This window comes from Podarcis tiliguerta, assembly GCF_965153285.1.
Source record: "Podarcis tiliguerta genome assembly, chromosome: 12".
Taxonomy (NCBI): domain Eukaryota; kingdom Metazoa; phylum Chordata; class Lepidosauria; order Squamata; family Lacertidae; genus Podarcis; species Podarcis tiliguerta.
The window spans coordinates 33,713,421-33,724,221 of NC_139545.1; the positions used below are offsets into that span (position 1 = coordinate 33,713,421).

Sequence of the window (10,801 nt, forward strand, 5' to 3'; positions counted from 1 at the left end):
CCCTGTTTTTTTGCTGCAGCAGAATTAACACAGCACATTACCCTTTTGAAACACATGCTGAGTGTTCTATCTCGGAATCAAATAGAAGTTGTTAAGAGTGAGGAGAATCTCCTGACCAAGTATGGAATCACTTTACAGTGTTATCATTTGCTCAAGAGGCCCAAATCTACTTAAATAATGCTAAAGGTAGTTCGATCACTGCAAATCAGTTAATCCCAGATGAAATCTGTTTACAAGTTTTGTGTGTGGTTTATGTTGATGAGGATCTCTTATTTGTAAACACTAAAAAGTATGCTGGAAAAAAAATCCAGAGTAATCTACAGTACCGTACCTCTTCTGGGTTTTCTGTACATTGTTGACAATTACTTTTGGTGTTCTTCCCATTCTGCTTAACTTCATTTTCCTGTGATTCCACAGAAATACTAAAAAGAAATTTTTAAAAGGTGAAGCACTAGATGACATTTCCTCTCCTAAGATGTGTCCATTGTTAAAAGAAAACACCCATCAGAGTCACAGATACAATGAAACTTTCCAAAGCAATCCAATATTAATAGATAACATAATCACCATTGTTTCTCAAAAGTGGCAAGTACAGTCGTACCTTGGTTTTCAAACAGCTGAGTTCTGGAACATTTTGGCTCCTGAACGCTGCAAACCCGGAAGTGACTGTTGCGGTTTGCAAACTATTTTCGGAAGCCGAACATCCGACGGGGCTTCTGTGGCTTCTGATTGGCTGCAGGAGCAATTTGGTTTCCAAACGTTTTGGAAGTCCACACTCTCTGCCACAGCTCTTTAGTGCTCAAGCAGCAAAGACACACGAGGGAGGGACTGGTGTTTGTTGTTGATATTCAGCCCCATCCCTTGTGCTTTTATGTTCCTGCTGTTTCTCTAGATCCTGCGGAAGCTGGAAACCAGGTGTTTTCAATTTCCCCAGGGCCAGGACTCACCCTGCAGCAGATGATCTCTCTCATGCCCTATTCATTATCACTCTGCAGTTCTTAAAAGCTCAGAGTCTGGGTCGGAGTGATATTCAATCTTTCCCCCAGTGCTCCTGTTCTCTATGATCAACATGCAACAATGATAATAATGGCATTGTACTTGTTCTGGTTATCAGCTGTTTTGTGGAGCAGAGAAACCATGATTATCTCCCTCATGTTCTTGTTCCTTCTTGATTCTCTGGCTAAGCAATACCACTGCTGAGGATTTGAAAACAAGTGGAGTCAGATAAACCCAGACTTTCAATATCATATCATCATCATCATCATCATTATTATTTTAAATTTCTTACCCATCCTTTACCGTGAGGTCTCACAGGGCAGGTTACAACAATTTGTGTTCAATTTGCATTGCACAACACTGAATTTGATGGACTAATGTTCTGCCTTGGTGTTCAACAGTGTTCTTTGTCCCTGTAGTTTCCCTGAATAGGATGTTCCTGGACCCCTGGGAATTCTATTCCTAATCTACTAGAAACTGATTTTAATATCATAGTTCTAAATTGTAACCTGGCCTGTAGGACCTCATGATGAAGGATGGGTAAGAAATTTAAATTAATAACGATAATAATATGATATTGAGTGCATCTTAGACTGGAAAGATTTACTTTTCAGGGTTTGGGTTTATCTGATTCCAGTTGTTTCCAAGTCCTCAGCAGTGGTATTGAAGGGTAGCAGAGTTTCAGACAGGAGATGCCAGGGATTGAACTGGGACTTTCTGCCTGCAAAGCTTTTGTTCTACAAACCACGTCATGGCACACCCCCCTTCACAAATCATTCAGAAACCATGGTCTGAAGTGGTGGAGGCAACCTGCACCGTCATTCTCCCAACAGCAGTCTCTGTTCACTGATCCTATACAGGTGAAGAAACCATCACAATTTCTTTTGCTTATAAGACAATATGGTTGCAAATGGGGAAATCCTTGAGGAGAAAGCAAAACGCCCCCGTCATATACCAAAATGGTGGTGGGGAGCAAACTCATTTTTAGCTATGGAACAAAATTGCTTGTGTGATCTCTGTTGTAGCTTTTGTTGTTGAAAAAAGAGGAAAGCCAAAATCATAGGTACCTGAAGCAATCGGAAGCCACACTGGCATCTTGGAGTCTGCTTTGTAAGTGGACTATCTCTGCAGTATATCTTTCCTCAGTTTCTTTCAACTGCTGATGGAAATATGATCTGAGGCGCGTCACTTCCTGAGCATGTTGTTCTTCAAGTCGAGTTTTAAAGTTATCCAAGTCTTCCCAACAGGGTGACCTCACTTTAAGATCTATGTATGAACAAATCAAACAATAATTCTAAACATACTGTATGCATAAACTGGGGTGGGGAAGCAATGATACCAGAGCAACATTTCCTTTTACAACAAATACAATTTGTTTGGGGCAGTACTAGCAATCACTCCAAAGGGTTTAGGAATTCACGTGAGCTTCTCAGTAGCATCCGACTTTCAGGGTTCTCAGCCCGAGAATGACAACTGAGTGGGGCCCTCATCAAGATGGGCCAGCACTACCAGCGGTGTCAGGGCATGTTCTAAAGGTAGAAAGATACTGAATCAAGCCCAGATTCAGGTGCAGAGGTACCTTCAGAAGAGAGTGGCCCCTGGTCTTCAGCTGTGGGGAGAGCTTTCTTTTCTCCCCATTCTTGCTCCTCAACTAGCATACATGCAGTACCCAGATCAAAACGGTACCTCCATATTTCACATGAGTTGTCAGCGTTATTTTTTCATTCCACACCCTCAAAGCACTAGGCAAGTTTATTCACTCTAGAATTTCTTCAATGCTCCCCCCACCCCATGTACATTTTGAGACTTGCCCAATATGGGAAGGGTCTGTGGCTTTGTAACCGATTTAAATGGATTTGTCTGCTTATATTACACAGATCTTCTAATTTGACTTTAAATGTATATCTTTACCAGCAAGATCCTGTGACGGAGTAGGTAAACATTCTACACTCTGTTGAAGACAGTCGCTTTCTTTTCCATTGTATTCTGCAAATGATGCCTCTTGCTCTTCAAGCTGGAGAAAATTAAATAGAACCAAATGGGAGACATGGAACATTAACTTTCTTTCTAAAATTGCTGCTAACATTTTACTTTTTGTATATCCTGCTGAATTCTGCATAAATGTGGACAGTTTCGAAGTTGTGATAAAACTATATTGCCACTGAAATGTATATATATCTAACTCATAGCTCTTTGGTTGTGCTTAAGTTATTATGTCAACAGTCTTCGGTGCCTTCATTTCTGTGCATGTATACTCAGAAGCAAGCCCCACTGAATTTCCAAAAATTCATATATTCTATCCTTAAATAACATAAGAGAAGATGCATCTAGCTCAGCAGCCTGTTGTCAGTTGTCAACCAGATTCCTGTGAGAATCCCGCAAGCAGCACCTGTGTGCAACAGCACATTTCCCCAGGTGGTTCACAGCACCTGGTATACAGAGGCATACTGCCTCCCATAAACGGAAATATAATGTAGCATTCATCAGCATTAGCCATTAATTGCCTTGTTTCATTCTCCTTAAAGCCATCCAAGCTGGTGACCATCACCACTGGAAGCAAGTGCCATGGTTTAACTATGCACTATGGGAATAAGTACTTCCCTTACCATCAGTGATATTTACAATGCAGTGTTATGCATGTGTAACTCAGAAAAGCGGCTCGCTCCTTAATTCTGTCTAGGATACAAGCAAAAAACAACCTACCTTTTTTCTGTCTTTCACAAACTTTGAATGATAGTCCAGTAATCTGTGATACTCTTCCGTTATCTTGCTCAGAAGAATTTGCAGGGTTCCTTGCAAAGCTAAAGGCAGAGAATGAATTAAACACAATTATTGTGTTGCTCTTGTGTATTCATTTCTTTTCTTTCTACAAACATTACATTAAACAGCATTCTACTGCTATGTTCTTGGAAAATGCAGTATATCCTTTTTACCTTGCCACAGATGACGATTTTTCTCCTCTTTAATCAGCCAAATGTGGCATATTTTCTACAAGCAACTTATTGCAAAGGGGAAATAATCCTGGCACACCATAGCCATTAAATTGTTTCCTAAATATCATTTTTTGTTTTTACTGTCCCTGTTAGGTTTTAAAGTATTATGGAACAAAATCTTGGACTTGGTTTCAGTTACTTGCTAAATGTTAAAGAGACATTAAAAAAATATTCCCATGACCGTGCTGTTGGTCCTGCAGCTCAGACTTCTGTCCCTCCAATTCTAATATCCGCTCTTTTCCAGTGAGCTTGGTTCAGTTTCACCTCTCTTTTTTATTCTCTCAAGCAGCTCTGATGATTCACCCCAAGTATTTTACCATGGAGTCAAGCTGCTTACTTTTCCCATTGGACCATAACAATTTTTAAATTGCTGTAGAATTCTCATGGTCACGGAACCCTTTCCTAAGTCCACTGTGTTGAGTCTCCCTTTAGACTTCTCAAGCCTCTTTCTAGCCCCTTTGCCCACAGCTATGGCTTCCAAGGCTTCCTGAATCCAATCTAGAAAGCTAACATTCTGCCAGAATATCACTGCTCCAATTGCTCCTGTGCCATCCACTGCCATGCTGAACTCTGGTAAAAAGATTTCTCTAGCTTTCCCAGCCTTGCTATGTTCCAGCCAGTGCTAGCTTCAGCTCCAAGTTGCTCCTCATATAAAAGCAGCATTTCTATGTTTACAACTGCTACCAAGGAAATAAAAGACAGGACTATAAAATTAAGATTTGTGTTTTTTGTTACCTTGGGCTTCTGCTCTTGATATTAACACTGAATTCGATTGTTCTCTCTCCCCAGCACCAGATTCAACAGCAGGTGAAACATTTTCAAGTTGAACGCTGCAAAGGGACTATAAACAAAGGAAGAAAGTTAAACATATTCCTATTGCATCTGACTGTATCAAGCAAACAGGACGAGGTCAATAAAACCATTCTAACATCTTGATTCTCCCTCCTAAAATGGGCATGAAGAGAATTTAGCAAGAGGTAGATCCACAATTCAACAATCCTAAGAGATTCGCCCATATCGTTCTCATGTGAGATGTAGGGATCCACAAGTGCACACAATAAAGGAACTTTTGGTTTAATTTTAATAGATGAAAAAACACAGGATTTGCAAGTATCCTGTGGTAAAATGCTTCTCACCTGAGTGAGCTTAGAACATTCTTCAGCTACTGTTTTGCTAAGCCTTTCTAGATGCACCCATGGAGACTGGCCTTCTTCATCTGTGAAGATAAACCATCACTGAAAATTATTTATTTTAGAATGCTTTCCAACATTTTGAGAAAGGGGGACAATAAAGACACATATTTGGGTCTGTTTTATCTGTACGCTATAATAAAATTCAAAATACAAAGCAGAGCAATCAGTTGAATGAATTATTTATTACAGCCACCAACCAGTGAAATTAGATACACAGACCAGTGAAATTAGAAGACAACAGTGGAGGGTCAAAGAAACATAGAGATGCCTCCAAGCAAAGGCAGGAAATGAATTGAAGCCTCTCAACGCTGGACACCTAGCTACTTCTTCTGAAATTTGGCATTTCCTAAGGAGCAACCAAATCCCACATGATAACTTTTCTCACTCATGAGAGGAAGCAGAAAGAATAAACCAACCACTCTGCACAAAGTAAAATCTGAGATAATCTGCTGGTTGGAATTTGCTAAACCAAATGCCTGCCTCAGATTGGGAATCAGAGTTCTGCATTTGTATACCTTAGCAGCATATGTAAAAAACAAACAAACTATAGCATTGCTTTTTAAGGTGGAATCTGTTTAAACCGGATACAAATGTTAAATCAAAAACCACAAAATTAAAATAAGACGACACCCAAAACCTGCTTTACATGCTACATCATGAGCACCATAATAATGTATGCAACAGTCTACTGCTGCCAAACTAAAACCAACCACTAATACAAAAAATACTGCCTCATATTTAAAACTTCAAAAAGATTTTTCTTCCGCTTCACCACTTTACCTAAGTTTTGATTTTTAACGTTCTGAAGATCTAGTTGGTTTTTCTTAAGTTCATTCAGTTCTTGTGCATGATGGGACTGGAGCTCTTCTTTAAGAGCAGAAAGCGCATTCTCCTTTTCATTTTCCATGCATTCGCGCACTTGGTCCACGTGAGCCGAGTAAACCAAAGACAGGCAAATGCGCTGGGCTTCCATCTGCAGTTTTAGATCGCTCTAAGTAGAGATGGGCATCGTATGAGGGTATCAATAAACTTTTTTCTAAGCAATGGCTTTAAACGTAGCATCAAAACCTCGGCAAATCAGCATTTGAGGTTATTTTACAAGACTTCAATCGATAATGAAAAATAAAAAAAAAAACCTGAATACCAAAGTTCTCACTAAACATTGCTACATCTCTCCCGCTCCCAGCCCCACTTCTCTGCCCATTGTTCACTATGTACCATACTAAGAAACCATGTTTCCTTTGCAAAAATTCAAATCACACTTATCCCCAAGGCTGTAACGTTTGCCAGAAAATGCTGACTCTTTACTAGTCCTTCTAGTGACTGGATTGATTTAGAGGGAACGTTCTCAATTTCAAAGCACAGCCACTCTTTTTAATGAGTTCAGTAGGACTTTTTTATGGGTAAATATTACACGGAGACGTATTAGCTGCTGAGACACAAGCATAGCGGAAATGTTAATTGTGTGGGTTACCATAAATACCTGTTCAGATTTCAGCATATCCAACTGCTCCTGAAGCTCGCTTTCACTTTGCAAATGGTTCAAACATGAAGAGCCTCCTGCTAGCCCATCGTTCATTTGGTGAAAGTTATCCAACAGTGATTCTGGCTCTGATATTGAAAGTTCAATTGTCTCTTCCACTGGAACATGATGGACCACACTCTGGTTTGCTATCAGTTTCTCCTCTCTTATAGCTTTGTCATAGTCTTTGTATGAATCAGGAACAAAGCCTGTGTGTTCACAAACTCTGGGGTGGTCTGTCTGTAGCCCCCCATTGGGGTATTTTGTCTCATGTTCACATGAGTTCATATTCTCTTCCAGTCTGTGGCTAACTAGCACTTCTAGTTCTTTACATTTCACTGACATGTGCTCTTTATCTTGTTTTAGAGATCTAACTTCTTCATTTAATTGGCATATCTGACTACTCTTTAATTTCAATTGTTCAGAAAGATCAGAAAGTCTCAGTGAAAGTTCTAGCTTCTCACGCTGAGTGACCTCAAGCTTTTCCATAAGCTCTGTTGTGTCTTTTTCAACCACCTCCTCAACATCAAATGTTTCTGATCTTAGGATCTTCTCTCTCTTACCACAAACAATCGTACTTTGACTTTTCAGTACAACTGATGTATCTCCTTGTAAATGTTGGATCTCTTCTGTCAAAGCCCAGAGCTTGGCTTCATATTCCGCTTCTCGCTTGTCCTTGCTCTCTTCTAAATCCAATTTTACCTTTAGTAGAGAAGCATGGGTTTTTTGGAGTTCCTGGTAATTGTGCTCAGCAAATGAAAAGGAATTCTGTAGCCTCTCAATCTCTTCTTTAAGTTCGATATCTTGTTTTACAAGTTTCTCGTTTTCTGCTATCAGATTGTCTATTCTGTTTTGCAAATCAAATTCTTCTGACTCGGAACTAATGCCATCAGTGAAGCTTTCTTCTGTATTCTTTATAGCATACTTCTTTAGCTTCTCTTTCAGAGCATTGCTTTTGTCTTCAAGAAAATTGTTTTGTGCTTCAAGTAAGGTACATTTTTCTTGAAGACTATCTTCTCGTTCTTTCATTTGCTTTTCTAATAATTCTGTTTTCAGCTGTAACACCTGAACTTCCTGCTCAAGCATACCCTTTTCTTTTTCTCCTAGTTTAAGCACTTCTATCTCTTTCTGGAGGTGCTGGATCTGAAGCATCATTTCTTCAGATTTAGAATTTACAATAGACTCCTGCAAATCTTTTAGCCTTGCTATTTCTAACGTGAGCTCATTCTGCTTTGCTATTAAGTTTTCATTTTCAAATTGCATAGCTTCCATCTTTTTGCTCATTTCATTTTGTAAGTCATCCAACTGCTGTTTAGATTGCATAATCATATTATCTTTAAGATTTTCAGTGTTTATTCTGTGCTCTTGCTGCAGATCATCTCTAAGTTTTGATAGCTCTTCTTCATGGCTGAACAAAAGATGAGTCCTCAGTCTCTCTAGTTCAGCTTCTTGAGATTCAGCCATCCTGCCCAAAACTGCATCCTTTTCTCTTTCTAGCATTTCAAGTTTTATTTTGTAATTTGTAACTTCTGCCTCATGTTTCTCTTCTAATTCTTCCCTGATCTCAGATGCAGCAGCAAGTTGTGCTTTTAGTTCTGCGGTAGTGCTTTGTAACTGGTCTAATTCATGTAACTTTGATTCTCTCTCATTTATGGTCTGCTTGGCTCTCTGAATTTGCTCTCTTGCAAAGTCCAGCTCTTGACAAAGATCTTCAACTTTATTTTGCAGAGCAGACTTTTCTGAGGATAATATTTCAAGCTGCTGTGATAAATCTTGCCTCACCTTTTCTTTCTGGTAAGTAGCTTCCTGAAGCATGAGATTCAACTCGTTAATTGCAATATTCATTAAATGCATCTGGTCTTCATTAGTATTACCAGAGTGTAAACTCAACGTTCTCTCCATATCTGCTTTTTGTTGGGCAAGAAGCTTTTCAATCTCCATTGTATGTTCTCTAACCAACTCTTGCTTCATTTGCACAATCTGCTGCCCATGAACTTCCTCCAATTCTGCTCTGAGGTCTGCAAGTCTCCTTTGTGCTTCAAGTTCCATTCTTTCTACAATATCATTGTCATGCTGGCTATCTTTGTGATATCGCTTTTGTAGCTCTTCTACAGTTCCCATTAATTGCTTTATTTCATCAGAACATTGCCTTTCCTTTTGTTTAGAGCTGCTTAATTCTACTCTCACATTCTGTATCTCTTGATTCTTTTGCAAGATCTCTTCTTTTACTTCTTCAAGTGATTTCTCAGCAGCTGACAGTTTTTTCTGAAGAATAAATATATTTTCTTCTTCTTCTAAAATTTTTGCCTCCAATTCTTCAATAGCTGTTTCCTTTTCCCGTAGTTTCCTCTTGGTAAAATCTTCCTCTGTTTTGCATTTTTCCTGTAATAGAAATAAGTTGCTTTGATTTCTTGAATTACCATATTTGACTTACTGCTTTATAAAAACAAAACAAAACAAAACAAAACAAAACGATTTCAAGTGGTATGGCCCATTTTCTGCATGTTCTGAGGACAGCATATAGAGTGATTTCCAAAGCATATACACACTATTTTAAATAGATGCCTACTGTATGTACAATGTGCTTCTTTTTACTTTACGTTATCAAATTTAACTTAAAGCCATTAACTGTTCATGTGCCTGTCCCATTGTGTGTGTGTGTGTGTGTGGTGGGGAGATAATCTAATATTTACTTCAGGAAGAGGGAAGTGAGAGAAATGAGCAGAATCCTTTCCCTGCATCATCTCCCAACTTGTTTTGATATCTCACTCTGGGTCACTTTTGTGAGGAAAATGACCAATAAATATTAAGAATAAGCATACTGGAAATGACCCAGGTTAGGAATCTTATGGTGAACAGACTGGGAGCGGGAGCAGAATGAGGAGGAGGAAAAATAGCAGTAGTGATAGTATCAGAGGTGAGAAAGTAAGGTGGAGGAAGGTTCAGCTACCCACACAACCATTTAAATGTAAACATTAGACTCCCTTTGGTCCCCACCATCCTTTTTTATATGTAATCTGGAGCGACACTAGCATGACTATACCCATCACATTTATCTTATAAGATACCCCCCCACAAGCAACATGTATTAATATAGTACAAAAAGACACAAAAACATGAAAATCTAGTTCAACACTGGCTTTGATTGTTGTTAATTGTTCAAATTTTGCATAAGAACTGATAAATTCTTGACCGTTTATATAGCATCAATGTATCTTCCATATATGATATTCTAAGAGGTCCAAATTCATTTCAGTTTTTTTGAGGCTGCACATATTTAATTTGTTTATTTAGTTGTCAACATATTTATATACCACAGCACCATAGAAATATATCACAGCGGTTTAGAACAATATTTTCAGTAATTCTAAAAGGAAGCACTTTTTTATAACACTCACACAAATACGCAGTGTGTTCCCGTGTTTGCATGCTGTAACAATTAGATAATCCTATACACTTGAGGCAAAGAGATTATATCTCTTTTCAGCCATCACCAAATGCCTCTAAAAAACAAAAGGTTAATGAGAAATATACCGTTTCGAAGGCAGTGACTTTCTGTTGCAGAAGGGAAACTTGCAGTTCAAAGTCTTCATTTTTCACTTGATAATTCTTCAATAGCTGCTCCTGTTCTTCTAGCTGTTGCTGATATGCAAGGATCTGCTGTTTTGCTTGCAGTAAGTCAGCAGCTGTGCTGCTATGACTAGTGTTCCTTAAAGCTTCACTTGCCTGCAACTTATACACAGAATTACTTATTAAAGATCAACTGCTTGAATAACAATTATCAAATTATATGGTGGTTGGAGCCAATTAGCATTCTTCATATATTTTCCATTAAAGCAGCACACGCGTTGTATTCTAGAGAATTAATGTTTGTACTCTCTGAAAGCCTGGAGTACAATATAGGCCCGCTCAGCCTTTCTGCCACTGTATTTTTGTGGGTCATTTTTGTGAAGCAAACTGTCTTGCATGCAATGAGACAAAATTGTTTGTCCCAAGAAAGGTTGCATTATGTCAGATATACATTCTCTTTCCGTAGTGCCCAAATTACAAGGAACAAAAAGTATAAGCCAAGCTGTAGCAGTTAACCTGTAGTGTGA

General features: G+C 38.8%; 1 protein-coding gene across 39 annotated transcripts in view; it reads right to left on the minus strand.

The window, feature by feature from the left end:
- AKAP9 (A-kinase anchoring protein 9) overlaps positions 1 to 10,801 on the minus strand; it is a 103,769-nt gene that overhangs the window by 62,560 nt on the left and 30,408 nt on the right. For all 39 annotated transcript variants that reach the window (XM_083405594.1, XM_083405585.1, XM_083405592.1 and 36 more), the window contains 9 exons: positions 10,239 to 10,436; positions 6,666 to 9,086; positions 5,963 to 6,173; positions 5,126 to 5,205; positions 4,725 to 4,830; positions 3,700 to 3,797; positions 2,908 to 3,010; positions 2,064 to 2,262; positions 332 to 422 (listed from right to left, as the gene is read on the minus strand). In XM_083405594.1, coding sequence (XP_083261720.1) covers positions 332 to 422; positions 2,064 to 2,262; positions 2,908 to 3,010; positions 3,700 to 3,797; positions 4,725 to 4,830; positions 5,126 to 5,205; positions 5,963 to 6,173; positions 6,666 to 9,086; positions 10,239 to 10,436 — 3,507 coding nt within the window. The remainder of the gene's footprint in view (positions 1 to 331; positions 423 to 2,063; positions 2,263 to 2,907; positions 3,011 to 3,699; positions 3,798 to 4,724; positions 4,831 to 5,125; positions 5,206 to 5,962; positions 6,174 to 6,665; positions 9,087 to 10,238; positions 10,437 to 10,801) is intronic.